Source organism: Passer domesticus, chromosome 11 (assembly GCF_036417665.1).
Source record: "Passer domesticus isolate bPasDom1 chromosome 11, bPasDom1.hap1, whole genome shotgun sequence".
Classification (NCBI taxonomy): domain Eukaryota; kingdom Metazoa; phylum Chordata; class Aves; order Passeriformes; family Passeridae; genus Passer; species Passer domesticus.
Window position 1 is genome coordinate 14,443,093 of NC_087484.1, and position 20,318 is coordinate 14,463,410.

Genomic DNA, 20,318 nt, shown 5'->3' on the forward strand with positions numbered 1-20,318 from the left:
AAATTACTAGTATTTCTTTCAGCAGTAGACTTTTCTACAACTGTCTTCCATGTTGCCTGGCTATCTCTAGGAATAATCTTAAATCTTAACATGAGTAAACGGGTAAAGTGGTTCCATGTTCTGAACCTGTTTCCTTAGCCCTTGAGTGCAGCTCTAAAAAGCCCTCCTGAAGGACACGGCACAAAGCTGGGAGCTGGAGGACCCTGGTGGTGTGGCTGTAAGGCCAGGGCAGCAGGCAGGAGGTTGCAGCTGTGACTGGAACATCCCTGTAGGCTCCTGAGAGCCTTGTGATCCCCTCTTCCTCCCCTGGAAAAAGCACAGCTCTAGGGAGTGTTTTTCAGACTCCATTTCAGAAAAGGTTTTAGCACAGAAAAGAGTAGACTAAAATATGGTTGAAAGGCAAATGCTAACTTACATAAATGCTTGCTTTCCAGGCATCCAAATTGCAGGGAAATGAGGGGTGGGGGGAAGTAGGGAAAAATTATACCCTTTTAACCTACAGTAGGCTATCATTAGAATTTTTGTACAGTGGTTTTGTTTCTGCTATTCTAAGAGACAAAGAACGCTGTTAGGTTTTGAACACAGGCGCACACGGTGGTGTGACACTCGAGTGTTTCTTCTGTTCAGCTGAAATCCAGAGGTCTGGGAAAGTAAAATAATAGGTCTGCAGCTGCTTCTAGGGAGTTTCTCTGTCTATCTAGTGGATAATCTAGAAGTGTTGTCACTGTCCCATAAACGCGACGAGTTTTCCTAGTAAAATATTTGGAACACACAGAGATCTTTTCCGGTGCTGTGTTTGAGTGCTGACGTTCTGTTGTTTTTCCCAGGCTTTATCAGTTTATCGGAGCGCGGAGAGCGGCCCGGGGAGCTGTTGCAGCGGGCGTTGCCACCGCGCGGGGAGCGGAGCCGCTGCCCGGGGCAGGGGACAACGGGGTCCCGCGAGCTCGCTGCGCTCGCAGGGCCCGCGCGCCGGGGGCGGCGGTGAGGCGGCCGAGGGGGGAGCTGGCCCGGGTCCGCCCCGCTCCCGCCCCGGCTCCAGCCCCGCCCCGGCCGGGCCCGCCCCGCTCCGGCGCCGCTCTGTGCCCGCTCGCTCTCGGTGGTGCGGGCGCTCGGCCGCTGTCAGCGCGGCGCGCCGGAAGGAGGGCGGAGCGCGGCCCGCGGTGTTTGGTTCCGGCGGGGCTGTGAAGGCGGCGGGGAGCTGTGGCCATGGGGGTCCCCAAGTTCTACCGCTGGATCTCGGAGCGGTACCCCTGCCTCAGCCAGGTGCTGAAGGAGCATCAGGTGAGCTGGGGGCGGAGCGGCGCTGCCTGACACTGGCCCGCCCTGGGGGGCTCCTGACCGGCCCCTCGGCGGGATGAGGGACGGGGACGAGCGCGCGGGCCTCGTCCCGGCCGGCGCTGCGGGACCGAGTCCCAGCCCGGGGCGGCTCGCCCACAGCCGGGGCGGCGCAGGGGGCGGCTGCGGCTCAGCGGGAGCGGCCGAAAGTGGTGGGACGGCGGTGGGCGATCGCTGGGGAGCGGGCGAGGCGTTCGGTGCCCCCTGACAGCCCGCCTGTCCGGGCCGAGCCCGCCGCTGGCGGGCAGCAGTGCGGGGGCCGGCTGGGGCCGGCGGTGGTTTCGGCAGTCCCGGAGCCGGAGCGCCCTGTTCCCCCGGCGAATGGCCGGCCCGTGCCCTGCCCGGCTGCCCCGCCGGGCTCTCCTCTCGCTCTGGGTCCCCTCGGCAGCTCCGCCGTGCTGCCTCAGCAGCCGCGGGGAGCCCAGGGTCGGAGTTTACTCACTGTTGGGCTCAGAAAAGTTACAGCTGCTGAGGGCCAATGGCGCGGTGATGACGAGGGACAGGTTTTACAGCTCTGCTGCGTTTCCTTGTTGTCGCCTACGTCGGAGGCGAAACGAAAGTTGTAAATCATACTTGTAACAGTTGGGCAAAGACGTCATCTTTCAGAGATGTCATGTTTGGTACCTGTGGGATGCAAGCACTTTTAATTATAATTTTCAGCTGGTGTCACAGATGTGGTTTTATAGATTGAGGAAGAATCTTCAGAGATAGGTGATAATTGAGAGTATGTTTGAATATTAATACGTTTTCCCTAAACACCTGTGATTTTTAAAGATTAAATAGCTGTTGTGTCAGTGTGACTGCGATGCCCAGCTCAAGTGATTCCCAGCCTGGATGTTTGGCCTTACCTGCTAGATTTAAAGCAGTTTTCAAATCTTGGGTCTTGCTTATGATCTGTTGGCCTTCTCTGAAGTGTCTGAAGCTGTCTGTGTTGCAGGGCAGCAGCAGTTTGTGCTACCTTTTCTGCTGTTTCCTTAGAAGTCTGGGCTGCTCACGCATCTTTAAACTTGTGCTGAAGAACTGTGGCAAGCTGAGGAGGCAGCAGTGTCTGCTCTAACCAGGGGAAAGGCAGCAGGGCATGCTACCCTTGATACCTTCTGAAAGAGGCAGTTAGAGCTCTTAAGATAAACAGCAAACATGACTTAACCCTTCCAGATCACTAGAATATACAGACTGACATACTGGCATCTAGAGTATATGCTAAGAGTAAAAAAAAAAAAAAACAAAAAAACAAAAAAAACCCCAAAAAAACCAAAACCAAACAAACAAATTGAAAGGCCTATCCATGTAAAACAACATTATTGTTAAATCGTATTATAGCTGTGCTTCTTGAAGAAAACATAGGACCTTTTATGTATGTTGCTTCCATGTAAAAGCTTAAGTTTTTGTCTCTTTAAAATGCTGCCTGTGCACTGCCCTGCTCACTTATCTGAAAGCATTGAGAGCAGTTTGGTTACTGAGTTTAACCATACTAAAGATCATGATGTGCAACAGAAGACTAGTTGCAGCAGTTGAGTGGGAATCATTCCTGATCCTGCCTCTAATTTCTTACCCTCACCTTTTCCTCTTTCTAAGACAGTTCCATTTCTCTTGCATCTGGAGGATAAATGCAAGCCCAACAAGGTGACTTGTTGGCAGTGCCTTTTCCTCGATGTGATGATGGGGGGATTTTTGTGAGCAGTCTTACTGGGGGATTAGGGAATAGGTTTGTTTCATGTCAGTTGCTCTTGTGGTGCATTTTGGTAACACTGAGGTAGTAGGGGCCCCTTTGTCGTACATTTCCCAGTGTTTGTTCTCTATATGTTGCCTGTGTACATTTGGGAAGTCTTTCTTTTTTTCCTTTAAAAGAATGTGTGGCTGCTATAGATAAGGCTGTTAGAAGAGCAGAGAACTAGAACGAAAAAGAAAGTCTGTTTGGAAAGTCTGGGTAAGAAATTGATGTTATTATTGCCAGCTCTCTGCTTTTGGTGCTGATTTCCACTCTCTAGACTCAAAGATACTCACAAGCATACTACATAGCTGAGGAGACATGTAGTGGTTGGGGTAGGAGCTGTTGAACAGGAGGAGAACTCTAAAGGTTCTTAAGCCAGCTTTGCTTGGAAATGTTGTTGGAAATTGCATACTCAGTTTTGTAGTTTTTATTGTTTGTAGTGCAGCTGTGAAAAGTTGAATCGATTAAATGTGCAGGCTTACAAAAATGAAAAAAAAAAAATCTTCCTGAAAACAGTGGTTTTGGTTTGCTTTTCCATTTTACAATGTAGAAGAGTCTGAGCAAAGGGACAAAAGTCCTGAGGTTCCAGAAACAGCCAAGATAAAGTAGGAATCTGTTCAGCTGACTTGGCTCACTGAGAACAATCATAGTAACAGATTGCGTGGGCAGGCAAACCTATACCCAGTGCAGAGATTCTTACTCAGCCTGTTGGGTGCAGGAGGTTCCACAGAGGTCTTCCCACCTCAGCTCATTTCCAGAGGGCTCTCAGGTGTGCCTTGGCAGTGGCTGCATTCCCCAAGGGGTACTAACTGTGCTGTTTGTAGATTCCAGAATTTGACAACTTGTACCTGGACATGAATGGCATTATACATCAGTGTTCACATCCAAACGATGACGATGTCCACTTCAGAATCTCAGAAGATAAGATTTTTGCCAATATTTTTCACTATTTGGAAGTGCTGTTTCGCATTATTAAACCAAGAAAGGTTTTCTTCATGGCAGTTGATGGAGTAGCTCCAAGAGCAAAAATGAATCAGCAGCGTGGGAGACGTTTCAGGTAAGAAGATTGGTTCTCACTCTGTCTTGAGGATAGTAAACACTTAAAAGAACCCACTTACTGAAATGTGTGCCATGCAAAGTAAAAGAGATGGTGAGTGCTTGTGCCTTTGACAGTAGTTTTAATTGAATGAGGGTAACTACCTGTAAAATGTTAAAATCAGGATTCCAAAAGGAAAGTTTGCTTGTTATGTAAATTTTTGCTTTTTCTTATGAAATTTTCTGTGAAACAACTCTGCAATGGAGCTCATTCAGATGTTTCCAAATGCTTCATAACCTGTGAGAGTCTTTGGCATTTGTGAGTGCCTACTTGGTAGCTGTAGTGGAAGTCATATTAAAAATGAAGTTTCTAGTGAAACTAATCTCCTATTGGTACCAGTTACCAAGCTAGCTCAGATACAGAGCTGCAAGTAGATTAAGAATTGCAGTAATGCTTTGGGAAGCTTTTTTAAGATTGCTATAAGGAAAAATAGGCAGTGGTCAGACAGTACTGGGACAGTGAATGAAATGCAGCATAAACAAGCTGCAGGAAAGGAACAAGAGAAAACATTTTCAAGCAAGTGGAATTTTTTTGTGATTTGGTTTTTGAAGTAATTTTTTTTTAAGGAATAAAGGAGGTTGAGACAAAGCGAAGATTAAGACTTCTAAATAGAAAATTGTAGCAGAATTGAGGGCCAGACAAAAACCTAAGACTTTGGTGGTTACTTTATTTCTGGTTCAGAAATGTTTAGGAAATTCTTAGCCGAGAAAGTCTAGCGTGATGTTTGTTAATTTCTCCATTACTGGGCATGGTAAATTGTTCTCTCTTGACTCTCTTGGAATTCCACCTGCTGCTTTGTTTAACTATGTTACAGTTAATGTTCTAGGGTAGCATTTTCAGATGTTTAGATAACAAATATTCCTGTTGTTTCAACATTAATAGCCATTCATTGTGATCAACCATTGTATGATCAGCTTGGTAATCTAAATACTAACTGCATTTGAATAGTAACAGATTGACACATCTCTATGAAAAAAGTGCTATTTTTAAGCCACCTTAGTTGTATCAGAAATAACTTCAAACTATTCAGGTATTCAGTTTCTATCCTTTTTATTTATTAAGCACTCTAAATATTGAACTATATTTATTTTGCCAAAAAGCTGTACTTAGGATATTAACATTTGAATAAGAAGATTCGTTCTCTACTTTCTCTCCAATGCTGTTTTGTTTTAGATCAGCAAAAGAGGCAGAAGATAAAATAAAAAAGGCATTGGAAAAGGGAGAAACTCTCCCTACAGAAGCCAGATTTGACTCCAACTGTATTACACCAGGTAAGATAACTTGTTGGTTATTTAAATTTAAGTGTTTATGGTTTGTCATCTGTATTTTGGTACTATTTTCCTATGTTTAGGCATGTTTTCTAAAAAACAGACTGAATCAATAAAGGCTTTTAAGTAAGTTTGTACAAAAGTTTTGGTAATATTCAGTATGGTTGGAATACTGTCTCATTCTAAAAATTTTTTAGATTACTATGTAAAAAGTGAAATGTCTTGGGAAAGAAACCAGTCATTCCCTTCGTCTCTGGCAGAAGTTTTCTTTGTTGGCATTTTTTTAATACTTCTGATATGTAAATGCACACTAGTAAAAAAATTTAACTTAAGTTTCTGTTTTCAGGAACTGAATTCATGGCCAGATTGAATGAGCATCTTAAATATTTTGTAAATATGAAGATTTCCACAGACAAATCCTGGCAAGGAGTAACAGTCTACTTATCAGGCCATGAGGTCATTCTATTTTCTTACTATCCTATTTTAATTTTTTTTTTTTGTACAGAGTAATACTTACTGCTGATTTTTTTTTTGTGATTCTTTTTTTGGTGTCCAGACTCCAGGGGAAGGTGAGCATAAAATTATGGAGTTCATCAGATCAGAAAAAGCAAAGCCCCATCATGATCCAAACACAAGACACTGTCTCTACGGCTTAGATGCTGACTTGGTATGTGCAATTAAAATAATACAAACAACAGGGATTTATCAAGTGTCTGCATTTTTGATATCTTCCTAAGCTCACAGGGTTTTAAAATTGCTTGAAACAAGCATGTAATTTTGTATTCCTGCAAACTTCTGAATTTGTAATGAAACCAAACATCAAAATTTCTTTATACTGCTTGAAAGGTTTAAAAAAATTTTAAAAGTAAGATCTTTCTGATATCTCTTTGTAATAGATAATGCTGGGATTAACAAGTCATGAGGCACACTTTGCGCTCTTAAGAGAAGAAGTCAGATTTGGTGGTAAAAAGGCTCAAAGGTGAATTGATTTAACTTTACTCTTACTTTATTTATGATGAAATTAAAAACATACTGGGTGACTAAAACAGGTGTGTGGTGATTTGGGTTTTCTTTTACTGATTGCGTAATAATTTAATGAAGTCTTAGTTTATTCTTTGGGTTAGAGTAGTCATGAAATTAGAGAAATCAACGTGCTGAATTGTGCATTTGAATTCGTTTACATGAAAAAATGTATGCTGTCACAACAACTGATAAAAAAATCCTTAAAACTTTAGTGTGTTTTACTTCATGTAATAATGGAGCAACCTGGGCTGAATTGACATTGTTTCCATTACTAAAATAAACTCTCTTGAAATGGCTGGGTAGATGCTCTTATTCAGGGTTTGTCCAATTGAAATAACTCGTGGTCTGTAAACAGTCAGAAGCTGGTGACTTGTTCCAGAGCTGTGTGTGTACCTGGAGCTGTGCTGAAGTAATGCAGGAATAATTTATAACTGTTACTGTGCCTGGGTTCCTTCTTTGAAGGACCTTAAGCATATATTGGGTACATAAAGGTGGACGATGGGAGAGACACAAATAAACATTTCTGACACTGAGAGGATTTTGGATAACACTGGATAAGTCATGAATGTTTAGATAAATATGTAATTTTTGCTAATAAAGGAATATTTTATTGCCAAGGACAATATGATGAACATCAGAAATGTGCTTTCTTTTCAGTCTTTGCAATCAGCATTTCACTAATACTCATGGATAGTTTTGGCATGCAGCACTGCAATATTTTTAAAGACCATACATCTAATCAAAGTAAAACCTTGGTTTTACCTTTCTAAAAAATAAAATAATGTGAAATAAGAGTGTGATTACTTTTTGAAAGATTAATTAGTGAACGCATGAAATCAAAAGGCAAAGTGTTATTTATTTCCCGCTCCTCCCCGCATTGTTCCATGTTGTAATTTCTGAATAATTTTGCTCATTACAAGAATTTACTTCTGTAAGTTACAGGAATTGCCTTCTGTCAATATTGTCACTTTTGTGGATACTTACAGTTTGAAATTTGAAAATCCTAAAAATATGTACAAATGGATATCTCCCCACGATTTTTTTCATTGAGAGAAATTGCTTGTCTTATCAGGATTTTCAAGTCCAGTGCCATGAAGAGTAAGGGCAGAATGTCTCTAGAGTCTTATAGCATCCACCTGGTTACCAGAGTTCTTTAATACCAATATGAAAATTGCATTTTAAAAATGGCATAATTGATTCTGAAGCCCAGTGTAGCTCAGTTTGTCTTACATGAGTTTATCTGAAGGCTGGTATCACACACATGTTCCCTTTGGGATAATTTGTGAAATTTCCTATTTATGTGTGAAGACACAAGTATTTATACTGGTTTGTCATTGGAGGTGGTCTCAGCTAGTTATAGTATCTACAAGGTGAAATAGTCCTTTATTAACTTGAAATACACAATTAGGTCATTAATCTTTTGTTGTAGGTATTAATTGATTTGGGGCTAATGTTGGCTTAGGGATTTTACAAGTGGTTTTAGCAAAGAGAAGAAAGGAAGGCAGAACATGTGTTGCCTATGCCATAAACAAACAATAGGTTTGTTGTTCTTCTAGTGCTGCATTGAAGCCACGAAATAATACATACAGAGCATGTTTTCAAGTTGAGCATATTCATCTCTTACAGGAAACATTTCAAATGACTAGAAATGTAACCCAGCTGGTTTAGCTGGAAATCTGTGTACTCTGTTTTTATTCAGACTAATTAGAAAATACCTTAAAATGGTGAGGCTTGGTGCTAAGTTAGGCTAGTTATCCCATTTGAGCAATGGGATAAGGATTTAGGAAATAGTTACTGCAGCATGGAACTCCACACAGCTGTTCTCTAAGTTAGTTCTTCTCCTACATAATCACATCTGGTGTTCAGAAGATGCTACTGCAAAATTTTATGGACCAAATCAGATTAATCCTAAAATAGATTCAAGGAAATCTTTATACATTATTTCTTCTACAAAGATAGAAACCTAGTAGAACTTCTTGTGTTTGGGTAACCTTGGACTTATTAATGTTAATGTTGAAAGTGTGTTTATAAATAATTAACTTGGTGGTTTGAATAATTTACAGAGTGTGTGCACCAGAGGAAACCACGTTTCATTTACTGCACTTATCACTGATGAGAGAATATATTGATTATGAATTTTCCCCTGTAAAAGTAAGTTCTGATGGAGCTGAGATGGGAAAAAATGTGTGAATGTGTGAAGTCTTTATGCAAAAATGACAACAAAAATTATACTCCTGAGTGTTGTTCTTTTATCCTTTTTCTTCCAGGACAAGATTTCTTTTGAATATGATATTGAAAGGATAATAGATGATTGGATCTTAATGGGTTTCCTTGTAGGAAACGATTTTATTCCTCATCTACCTCATTTACACATTAATCATGATGCACTGCCGCTACTTTATAGAACATACATGGCTATCTTGCCAGAACTGGGAGGTGAGAAAACCAAGTTCACTTGTGGAAAGTAGAAGCATTAACATTGATGTATTTGTATTTATTGACTTTTTTTCCACATTAGAATGTTTAGCATTTGTTACACTTTCCTCAGAGACGCAGCAAGATTGCATTTTATAACCTGTGCATCATTTAAATGCAAGTTTTAAATTTGTTGAATTGTTACTTCAAAAGCATACTTAATTTTCTCAACAGGTTACATCAATGAAAATGGGCATCTGAATTTAGAACGTTTTGAGAAATACCTTACAAGATTGTCAGATGTAAGTAACTTTGAAGTTTTTAGAATGTTGAATTTAAACTCAGTATGGTACCCTAAAATACACCATACTGTAGTTTTAATTAACTGTTAAATGGCTGTGCTTTACAGGTGGTTTAATCAGCTGTTATAGCTTTGAACAGATGGAATCCAATCAGTTGTTGTCTGATCTTATAGCATAAGGAGAAAAAGTTTGAATCACTTGATCTGTGCTTTAGCCAGCACAGTGCTTTTAATACTGCAAGTCAAATGATTCACCTATAGAATCATAGTGCTCACTTCCCATCAGTATGGCAGTATCAGGCAAAGCTGGTTGGAGCAGGTGCCAGTAAAGCCAGGGGTGTGGGTTCAGTCCCTCTAGGGCTGTTCACATAACAGTTGGACTCACTGATCCTTGTGGGTCTCTTCCAGCTCCCACTTGTCTGTGATTTCCGTGTGTTCTTAAAGCTTGCTGCACGCAGTGATGTTCTTTGTTTCCCCTGCTGGTAGTTTCCTGTGGAGCAGGCTGGCTGAATGTCTTGGAGGGGGAGAATTGTTTCCAAGATTTTTATGAATATCACTAGTAAAGATCAAGGAGCATCTCTGAGAGGCAGGCATCAATGTTGTTCATGAACTAACTAGTGTACAGAAGGTAATCTTATTAATTGCTAGCACAGTAATCCATCCTAGAGAAGAGATAGGGTGTAGGCCATATAGAAATGGAAAGGATTAAACCTTCTGCTGAACCTGGAAAGAGGGAGATCATCTGTTGTCCCTGCCTCAGCCTTATTTTTCTGGTTCTTGGATAGAGCTATGAAAGTGTTAGATCTGTGGTGCAAGGCTGTATCAACCAGACTTTATATGTGTACTGCTTCTAGAGTTGATAGTGAAGTGTAGAAGTTATTTAATTCTTTTTTGTTACATCTTGCTGCCTTACTGAAAGAAAACAAAATATGTATGGCTGTATGTTACAAATTGCTGAGAAACAGGATTTTTAGTATTAATCTGTTTAGTTTTATCTCTAGGGCAAAATGTTTCTGTACGGATTACTCTAGATGTAATCTAATGCACGTACTAAAAAGGTATTGTTAATTTGGCATTCTAAATTTGACATCCCTCAAATATTTGCAAACTTACTTTAATCTCACAGTTTGATCGTGAGCACTTCAGTGAAGTCTTTGTTGACCTAAAATGGTTTGAAAGTAAAGTGGGCAATAAATACCTCAACGAAGCAGCTGGGATTGCAGCAGAGGAAGCCAGAAAAAATAAACAAAAGAAACAAAAGGTCAGTGTTTTATATGCACAATTTCAGAAATAAGATTGTTATTTTTTGCAAATCAGTAATTTAATCTTAGACAAATTAAGTGGAATAAACCTCTCTTTTGAGATTTTTTTTCATCCAGAAAAGATAGCAAATTGTAACAGTTTGCATTCTGCCTGCATGCACTGCTGGTTGTGAGTGATGAAATGATTCAGTCAGGAGCAGGTGTTCATGATTTTTAGTCTCATGAACCTGTATTTAATGCTTTGCTGTTCTTCAGAAACAGCAGAACTTAACTTCGTGTGTGTTATGATCAAACCTGCTATGCTTCATAATCTTAATTTTTAATGCATAGTCTGCTGCAAGTTCCATATATTTCAGATACACTGATAGAACATTGATGTATGTCTTGGTATTGGCTAACTGCTGGACAGCAAATAGGGAACAAGCAGTTTCATTGGTGAGCTGTCTCAGATCAGTGTTAAACTTGCAGTTCAAGCAATTGTAAGAGAAGGAAATGGGGTTTATAATAAATGATATTTATGCATTTGATAGTAGCATTTTGAGTTGCAAGTTTTGAACGGTATTCATGCACATTAAGCTGTATTCTCACGTTATCTCAAATCTTAATTTAATAGGCTCAGGAAAATTCTATATCTTTGGCTGCTTTAGAAAAAAATGAAGGTGAAGTGACCCCTAAAAGTAAGTGCAAATTTTTCTATACATATATAAAAAAAAATGTGTGTATAGATTTCAAAGAACTGTAAGAATTGCATGTCAGAGATGAGCTTAAGTTGAATGCAAGACATTCATCTGTTGGGAAGTGGAACTGCTCTAGTGAGAGAGAGTGGGGCTAAAGCTTTAGAGGTTCTTTTTCCCTTTCCCATATTTCCATGATGAGTTAAAGGAATTAGTGAACAAATCTTCAACAGTATTATGGTTTTGATAATTGTATCCATAGGTATTTTCTTAGATGGGAGGACATGGGAATAGATTTTTGTATAGCTTTAGGATTTGTGATTGTGGTTGGTTTTAAATTAATTCTACTTGTAGGAAATGTTTCTTGCTCATGTTTTGAAATTAATTTTAGAAAATGTATGAATGTTACCATGTGATATTAGATGATGTTGCTAAACATAATTAAATTTTAAAATTAATTTTAATATTTTCTCAGACTTTTTAACGGCTTATATTATCTTCTCTTTTCTTGTGATTGGGCTAAAAAATGGGCTGCCTGTCTTAAAAATTCCAGAATTTCTCTGGGTAAAGATTTTGTTTGATTGTTTCATGTTACTTTCAGTGCAAGGAACGTGTGAGTACCTATAGCTTTGAATTGAGGAGTAAAATGAAGACATTATGTCAGAAGTTAATATTTTCAGACCATATTGTAGTAGAGAAGTGAATGTTAATCCTTTTTTTTCATGACTGGTTTTCCAGCCACATTGGAAGATGAACCCGAAGATGATGATCTGTTTGAAACTGAGTTTAGGCAATACAAAAGAACTTACTACATGACTAAAATGGGTGTAGAAGTAGTGTCTGAGTAAGTATATTCTTCCGTTTTTATTTCTAAATGCTGAAGACAAGGCTTTGTAGATATGTACTCAAGGCATACATTTGTATATATGCATTAGAAATGTTTTTCAGGAGTGCATAGTGACAGGACAAGGTATAGTGCCTTCACACTGAAAGGGGGTAGGTTTACTTTACATAATAAGGAAGAATTTCTTTACTGTGAGGGTGGCAAGGCACTGGAGCAGGTTGCTTGCCTAGAGGAGTTGTGGATGTCCCATCCCTGAAAGTGTTTGAGGCCAGGACTTGGATGGGGCTTTGAGCAGTCTGGTCTATGGAAGGTGTCCCTGCCCATGGCAGGGGGTTGGAACAAGATGATCTGAAAGGTCCCTTCCAGCCCTCAACGTTTTGTGATTCTAGTAAAAGACAGAATATTCATCCCATGTCAAAAGCAGAGAACACATGGCAGAGTACTGCAGTGGTGATGATTTTCCTCAATGCAACAAGAGCTGAAAATTAAGTTTTCTGTAATAAGTATTTGAGGACCAGAGGGGAAATGAATCTAGAAAATCATGGTATTATTAGGTTCCCAAAATGTTCTATCTTCATCCCTATGTACAGGGTGCTAAGTACTTGTTATATACCAGTGAAAATGAGAAAACTAATAAGTATCTTTCCTTTTTCTTTTAAGTGCCTTCTTAGCTGATCAAGCTGAATGTTATGTCCAGGCAATACAATGGATTTTGCATTATTACTACCATGGAGTTCAATCATGGAGTTGGTAAGAAAAAACATTAAATGGGAGACTGCTGAAAGATAGAGTGGTATTTCATCTTCTATGGTGGGAACATTTAACGTAGTTTGGTTTGGTTCTGATCTGTGAACACTGCTGTGCTCTAATTAAGTCATGTCACTTAAGGGATTTTTTAACCTGCAGGTATTACCCTTATCATTATGCACCTTACCTGTCAGATATTCACAACATCAGTGAACTCAAAATCAAGTTTGAGCTTGGAAAACCTTTTATGCCATTTGAACAGCTTCTTGCTGTACTTCCAGCAGCTAGCAAAGATCTGCTACCTAAATGTTACCAGGTAAGCTATAGAATTAAATTGCATTATCTATCTACTGCTTACTCATTGTCTGCTTTATTTTATTTTACTCTATTCTGGGTGGTTTTGCATGTCTTGTTAATTAAATTCTATCTCTACATTTTAGATGTATGGTTAAATATTCTACTTGTTACTATATGTGCATTGTAAAGTTAGTAATAAATACAAAATTTTACATTTGCTAAGCAATTTCCAGCTAGGACAATTAAATGTTTCATTCCTGTATAGCACTAAATTGCTTTTGGTTTGATATCATCTCTACTGTATTTTCCTAGCATTTGATGACGAGTCAAGACTCTCCTATTATAGAATATTATCCACCTGATTTTAAAACTGACCTAAATGGTAAACAGCAGGAATGGGAAGCTGTAGTATTAATCCCGTTTATTGATGAGGTAAGTTCTTTCAGCATCTGCTGTCCATAAAAGCTGCATTACCAAACTTAATTTCTTAATTTATCAGCAGTTAGACATGCAATTAAGTGGAAGTTTAAATTAACACCACAGAAAAAAATATACATGTTTGCTGCTTGGGGAGTAAGTCTAGATTAAGTTACCACAGGCAAAGTTAGTTTTAGGTGGCAGAAGTCCTAAGTGATGGCTGTGGACTTGGTGTTGTTAATGTTTTTAATCAGCTATTCAAATATTTTCAATCCATTTCTTTGAGAAAAATATTCTGTTCTGTGTACATATAAAAATAGAGAACATCTATAGGAAAAATAAAATAAACACTTGAAAAAGAAGAAAGTATTTTTTCAGTAAACCCTTCATATGAACACAAGTAATAGGGAAGCATTAATTGAGAGCAATAAAATAGGACTTTGCTTTTGCATATAGAACAACAGTGTTAGACAAGGCTACCCTTTGGAAATAGGCTTGCAGAAAAGTGATTATTCTCCAAAGCCATTCCATGGTAATTGTTCAGAGAGTATTTTTATCAGGGACCTTCCCTGATAAAGGGTGAGGCTGCAGCTGGACACTGAGCACATTTGGGTATCTGGATTTCTTGGGTTACTTTCCCAGTGTCGTTTTTTCCATCTAATTTTTATTGCCAGTTTCACATGTGCTAATTCCTCTAAAATTTAGAAACGACTGCTGCAGGCCATGGAATCCTGTAATAAGGGCCTAAAAGAAGAGGAGAAAAAAAGAAACACTCACAGTGCTTGCTTGATGTACTGGTATGACAAAGATGCTGAGTTCCAGTACTTGTCACCATGGCCAGAGAAATTCCCTGCCATAGAACGATGTCACACAAGGTAATGCTGGCATAACTGCTTTAGAGCAGGCTAAAAGTAGTTGGAGGATTTTTACTAACACTTTAACCAAACCTTGCCTATGACAATGTGTAAACTGAGAAATGAAAAGTACTGAATTAGATGTTGCCTGCTTGGAATGGTACAGTAAAGGTATTTATCCCTTCAGATGTTACTTTGCAAAACAGATGAACCAGTGCTAAGTTGTCAAGAACAATCCAGAGAATAACTAAACTTTGTATGACAGAGGATGAAAACTGGTACAAATATCTGATAAATAGTGATCATTTACTGGCATGCTAATTTCAGAGTGGTTTTTTTTTAATGTAAGCATTTGGATCCAGTGTAGAGAATTAAACACAAATTTGTTTCCCACCTTCTTCTCACTGGCAGTAGCTAGCTTTATTTCACACGAGCTGAAGATGAAATGGAAACATAACCTTAAGAGTAGTCAAAGCAGAGTAGAGGAGGAATGCCTGTTGCTGGATTACAGTTGGTAAAGAATGGACAGTTGTGAAGATGAATGATACCATATGGAACCATTACTAGTTAGAATTCAGTAATTACAATTATTTAAGAGTGAGTTTGGCATATATCCTGAAGTTTTTTCTTTTTCCTAATGAATAGTCTCTCTGGAGCAATAGCACGGGGGTTTTTATAGTCCTTTCTATATATTCCAAGTGATATAAATTAGTTACTGAAAAGCAAAGGGTTTGGCAATTAATGAGTGAATGAGTAATGATTTTTTCTAGAGGTGAAGGTCAATCTGCATGAGCAAATGTTGTGCCACTTCTTTTTTAGGTATAAAACAATACCTTTGAATGCTTGGCATGTAGAAATAACCCACAATAAGATAACTAAAATCAACAAGAGTGCATTGTATTTTTGTGGATTTCCTACTTTAAAGCACATTAAACATAAGGTAAAAGATTTTTCTCTTCCAATATTTCAATTGTGTATAGTAGATGACTATGTAAGAGCTCAAGTTTTATGTGCTGTTTTGTTTTTACCTAGTTCTATCTTAAAAAAAGTGGTGTACAAGTGTTTCAGCAAAGCAGCCATGGAGAAAACATGATATTGGAAATCATAGTTGATGAGAACTCAAAAGACCAGGTAAGCATTCAGCTCCTAACAAAAGACCACAACCGCACAGAAAAAAAACAAACCCCACAGCTGGACAAAAGACTTGTTAAGAAGTCTGAATTTGTTAAATGGTCAGATTTGAGGTGTTTAAATGCTAAATTTGTGGGGAAACAATGTAGAATTTTGGGTATTGGCTAAAATCATTTATAATTTTCCAGACTTCACAACAGGAAGGATCAGAGTCCTTAGTTGAGTTTCTGGCCTTTCTCTGTGGTAGTATTTAGATGTTCTTGGGTAAGGATCTGGTGGCTAATGAATGGTATAAATGCAGAGGAAAAGTCTCCAGACCAGTGGTGTTTGTCTTGTGTCTAACTGAAGGGATGACCACTTAAAAAGAAAAAGTGTTTCCTTTTAATCAACAAAGCAGACTTAACACCTTCCACTCTAACGAGGGTGTTTGATAGAGAAATTAGAGAGAAGAGTCAAAGTATCAAATGACGTGTGCAGAACAGAAAAAATTTCAGGAATAAATAAAATAAGGGAGAGAGGAGGAAAACAATATAATGTGATTTTACAGTAGAGGGATAAGGAGAGTACATACTGAAGATCTATGGCAAGAAAAATCAAATAAGCCAAATTAATATATTAAAATATAGCAGAGACTCGTTGGAACAAAAGAACATAATGTGAGACTGAATTTCCAGATGCTAGCAAGTTGTGGACATAAAAGTTGTTCCTTTCTTTCAATGTTATATATATGTAAAATATATCGTAAAAAATACTTCAGTAATCTCAAATGATAATTTTGTTTATTGTGTCCCAGAGACACAAATAGTTCTAAGTGATTTAACAGAAGAAGTGCTTAGCAAACCTATATGAGACATACAAATTATCCCAGGTCTTCCAAGTAACACATGCAACATGTAAAGAGCCACATTTTTAATCAGGGATTATGTAATCTGTATCAAATATATTTTAGTAAGATAAAATTAATTTTTTACTCTGCAAGAAAATCTGTTATTAAACTATTGTAGTTTTTATTGCAAAAACAGCTTGAAAATACTGTAACAAATCTTTTAGCATGTTAAACAATTAATAATAATACTTCTGGGGTTTTTTTCAGATGGTAGAAAATGTTGCCAGTTCGATACTTGGAAAGCGAGTTTTTGTTAACTGGCCCCACCTTGAAGAAGCCAGAGTTGTTGCAGTGTCAGATGGAGAAACTAAGTAAGAGTTACCTGATATGTAGTTCTTTGTTGTCTTATTGGGTTTTTTTTCAAGTTAAGTTCCTTGGGCTGCGTTGAAATTTTGATTTTATTGTAAAACTAACAACCAATTAGTCCAGATGTAACAAAGCAGCTTGGTGAAGAATGTTTAACATTGTTCTGAGGTTTGGTTGCCTCTGTAGCAGTCTAGTCTTTCACTGTTTGTTATAGATGTAGAAGCTTGCGAGAGCTCCTTCTTCGTTTTGAGGGAAAAAAGCATGCACAGAAATCCACACTGTGAACATTTCTATACAATCCTCCTTTATGAATAGCACATGTACTAGTATTTTTTATTAAAAATATGCTGTGTGGCCCGTTGTGGAAGGGATAGAGAAAACAATGTTGCAAGTCTTCCACATCCTTAACAAGTCGTTTCTAACTGTTTTCAGATTTGCTTACAATTGGTTATGTCAAGGTTAATCTTATTTGGTTAAATTTCCTATCTGTCATAATATTCTTAAGGTTTTATTTGGAAGAACCACATGGCACACAGAAGCTTTACATGGGAAATGCAGTACCCCCAACTAAAGTGGCTTATGTTGGAGACAAGGAGCAAAGCATGTGGGTAAAAGAAGTTCAAGGCATTTCAGAGCAGTAAGTAACTTCAAGAATTAAAGTGTGGCTTTGCATTTTATGTCTTGGCTGTGTTTTGTTCCTGTATTACAGACCTAAGTAGCACAGAAGAGCTGCTGCATACTTGATGATAAAGGTTAATCAAGTCTGCATAAATTTAAAACAACATAAAAGAGCTTATGTTGAAATTTCAGAGTATATGGAGTCTGTTCTGAGGTAACTAAAGTTAGATGCTGTTACAAAAGAACTCTAAAATAAATTATTTTCAGTACTTATTCTCCCTCTCAGTTTTCTGTTCTGGTGTTTGCAATCTTCAGTTGTAGAAAGTATGTAGAATGAAGTAGTACAGAATCAACTTGCAACTCAAATAGCTTAGCTTTGTTAAATTTGAGTACAGCTCTTGCTCTTCTAGAGTGTGGGTGCTCAGTAGACTATAAATGAGTTACAGTAGTTTTGATGCCTTTTGCTGATCCTAAAGTCATGAGCCAGAGGCAGTTATGTGATAAAAGTGGTTGCCTTTCTGAAGATCCTTAAGTGCACAGCATGCTAGAGGGAAGGCACCTGAAGATGCACCTGGAACATAAAGCACACAATTTTTATGTGTTTAGCCAATTAGCATAACTGCCAGCAATCCCCAATTAGAGATGTAGTGATGAGGTAATTCCCACTCGGTTCAACCCTTTCTGAATTCCTCCCCCCCACCCCCCCTTTGACAGGAACTAAACTTTGTTTATGAAAACGTGTCTTGGAGAGCTGGTTTCAACCTTGGCTTCCCAGAGAATCTAACCTTGGACCTCCAGCTTGGAGCTGCCAAGGAATTTATTTTGTCTTTCTGTCTAACAGAGCAGGTAAAATGCTAGCTATGACTACTGTCATAGCCTTGAGAACTACAAATGGATATGTAAAGATTATAGAGAATATATAAAAGCAAAAAGGCAAAAATCAATCTGGCACCAGTTTGGCATTTCATTATCTGTCATTTGAGTCAACTGATTTAATTACCCCTAACCTTTCCACTGTAAAGATTAAATGTGCTTAAATTAATGCTCTGAGCTCTGTAGTGATGGCTGTGCAACAGCAGGTAAACAGCTGGTTAAGCCATTTATTCTGGGAATCTTTTGTAAAATAAGAAGAGAACTATTAGAATCCTCTTTTAAAGAAGGTTTTTTATTTTATTTAATTTTACTTCAAGAAATTAATTTTACCCTCTTGGTTTAGTTCTGTTTGTTGTAATCACACTAAATGTTCTGCTTTGTGTTCAGGTACCAGAGAAGGAAAGGAATAATTATCCATGAAACATCAGTAGTTGTATATGCTCAGTTACTCACTGGTAATAGATATCAACTAAACCAAAATGGAGAAGTTTATTTGGAGAAGCAGTGGTCTAAACAAGTTCTTCCTTTTGTTTACCAAACAGTTGTCAAGGTAAAATATACAAGTTCAGTATCTTCTCTGAGTTATCTCAGACTCAGACTATGTTTTAAACTGAGTGTCTATTTATGTAAACTTTGTAATTATTCTACTGGAACTGAATGATATTTAAGATTACCACTGTTGTCTCTTTCATGTAGGATATCAAAGCCTTTGACTCTCGTTTTTCAAGCATCAAAACTTTGGATGATTTGTTTCCTCCTGGAAGTACAGCCTTCATGCTGGGATCTCCTTACTATGGCTGCATGGGAGAAGTTAGTTCCAGTAATTTCATAATTTTTCCCTGTAGATTTTTTTTCTTTTTGTAAATGTAAAATAATCTAAGATGTTGTGTGACAGTAGTGGCCATTTGCTAGCTGAAGTTTTTAGTCTAGGATTCCCTGGTGGTTTAGTCTGAGAAAGAGAGGGATCTTGGGTTTTCCCTGTTCTTCTTGCTTATGTAAGAGGAAAAAGCAGAACTTGAATGCAGGATTATTTTTATTAGTTCTTTGGGATAATCCATAAAGTTCCCACTTGTGTTATTTTCAGTCATGAAATCCTTTAGTTTAATGCTTACTGATTGGCTCTATAAGGAAGCAAGGTACAGGTCAAGGCAAAGTGATGAATCCCAAAGCCTCCCTGTGCCTACTGCAGCAAAATTACTGATAAAGTAGAACATGAGGTGTGTTATCCAAAGACTGCTGTTTTTAAACAGCACTTTTATAGCACCTGTAACCTATTGTGTTTCTCTCCAAGGTTCATGATTCACATGATGTGATCCCAGAAGGCAGAATCCGGGTGGTTTTTAATATTCCATGTGAACCCCAGCTTGATACTTTAATACAGAACCAGCATGTGAGTGCTTCTGCTTTTCTAGTAAAAGCTTAAACAATGTATCAAATAGATTTTGCAATGGTAAATGTCTTTCAGGGATGTTTCCATATAATTCATTTACCATTTGTATAAAAAATCCTTTAGACATTGCCAATATGTTTTGTTTGTTTGTTTTAAAGAAATATTCTGTGAAATACAATCCTGCATATATTTTGGCCAGCCGTCTTGGAGTAAGTGGATATCTTGTCTCCAGATTTACAGGGAGTATCTTTATTGGAAGAGGATCAAAGAAGAAGTAAGTTCTTTTCATAAATTTTGACTGTAGAGAGGCTTCTAAATTCTGCTATAACTCTACAGAATTTTTGCTGTGTTTAAGTGCTTTTTTTATCAAGTGCACACTCTTGTGATTTGAAGCTTTCTTTAAAGTATATTTGCTGTAAACTAAGTTGATATGCAGTGCTTTTTTTTCTATCAGAAGCATGTTTTAAATTTTTATTTACTGGACAGTTCTATTTGCTTTCATGTTGTAGACTGACATAAGATTTACTTTCCTGGTTAGCTATTTGCAAAATTGAATTAGGAGTTTAAACTGACTTTGCCATACTGAGAATAAAAGATCTAATTTCATTGTATTTATTATTGCTACTATAAAGGAAGATTAGTTTTACTTGTAGCTTCTTCTCAGAACTAGTTAAGACTTCTTAAAATACATAAGGGAGGTAATTAATGTAGACCTGTGAATGTCAAAATTGTGGTTCCTCTCTAAAGATGTGGTTGATGGATGCCTGAGCATCTTCTTGTGATCTGATGTGTACATTTCTTCCTGATGGATTGTTCAAGGACATCCTTCTGCACCTTGGGAAATGCCAGGTTGATTGTGGTTGATTAGGT

At 38.1% G+C, this 20,318-nt stretch overlaps 2 protein-coding genes across 14 annotated transcripts in view; one reads left to right on the forward strand and one right to left on the reverse strand.

Annotated features, from left to right (window-relative positions):
* The window catches only part of PLS1 (plastin 1), a 277,498-nt gene that overhangs the window by 81,755 nt on the left and 175,425 nt on the right, over positions 1 to 20,318 (reverse strand). The window lies entirely within an intron of this gene.
* XRN1 (5'-3' exoribonuclease 1) overlaps positions 1,123 to 20,318 on the forward strand; it is a 36,696-nt gene continuing 17,500 nt past the window's right edge. For 11 of the 13 annotated variants that reach the window (XR_010346303.1, XR_010346305.1, XR_010346306.1 and 8 more), the window contains exons 1-24: positions 1,123 to 1,281; positions 3,871 to 4,103; positions 5,316 to 5,413; positions 5,757 to 5,866; positions 5,967 to 6,077; positions 6,307 to 6,389; positions 8,497 to 8,584; positions 8,701 to 8,869; positions 9,083 to 9,150; positions 10,276 to 10,410; positions 11,025 to 11,088; positions 11,824 to 11,929; positions 12,590 to 12,679; positions 12,836 to 12,992; positions 13,286 to 13,405; positions 14,096 to 14,265; positions 15,064 to 15,184; positions 15,277 to 15,375; positions 16,469 to 16,572; positions 17,073 to 17,204; positions 18,446 to 18,608; positions 18,755 to 18,868; positions 19,350 to 19,448; positions 19,607 to 19,722. Coding sequence is in view for 9 of the 13 variants with exons in the window: in XM_064385821.1 (XP_064241891.1) it covers positions 1,207 to 1,281; positions 3,871 to 4,103; positions 5,316 to 5,413; positions 5,757 to 5,866; positions 5,967 to 6,077; positions 6,307 to 6,389; positions 8,497 to 8,584; positions 8,701 to 8,869; positions 9,083 to 9,150; positions 10,276 to 10,410; positions 11,025 to 11,088; positions 11,824 to 11,929; positions 12,590 to 12,679; positions 12,836 to 12,992; positions 13,286 to 13,405; positions 14,096 to 14,265; positions 15,064 to 15,184; positions 15,277 to 15,375; positions 16,469 to 16,572; positions 17,073 to 17,204; positions 18,446 to 18,608; positions 18,755 to 18,868; positions 19,350 to 19,448; positions 19,607 to 19,722 (2,825 nt within the window). In the remaining 4 variants the exon portion in view is untranslated. Of the gene's footprint in view, positions 1,282 to 3,870; positions 4,104 to 5,315; positions 5,414 to 5,756; positions 5,867 to 5,966; positions 6,078 to 6,306; positions 6,390 to 8,496; positions 8,585 to 8,700; positions 8,870 to 9,082; positions 9,151 to 10,275; positions 10,411 to 11,024; positions 11,089 to 11,823; positions 11,930 to 12,589; positions 12,680 to 12,835; positions 12,993 to 13,285; positions 13,406 to 14,095; positions 14,266 to 15,063; positions 15,185 to 15,276; positions 15,376 to 16,468; positions 16,573 to 17,072; positions 17,205 to 17,276; positions 17,400 to 18,445; positions 18,609 to 18,754; positions 18,869 to 19,349; positions 19,449 to 19,606; positions 19,723 to 20,318 lie in introns of those variants that run through there. The other 2 variants (XR_010346308.1, XM_064385823.1) reach the window with 2 other exon arrangements.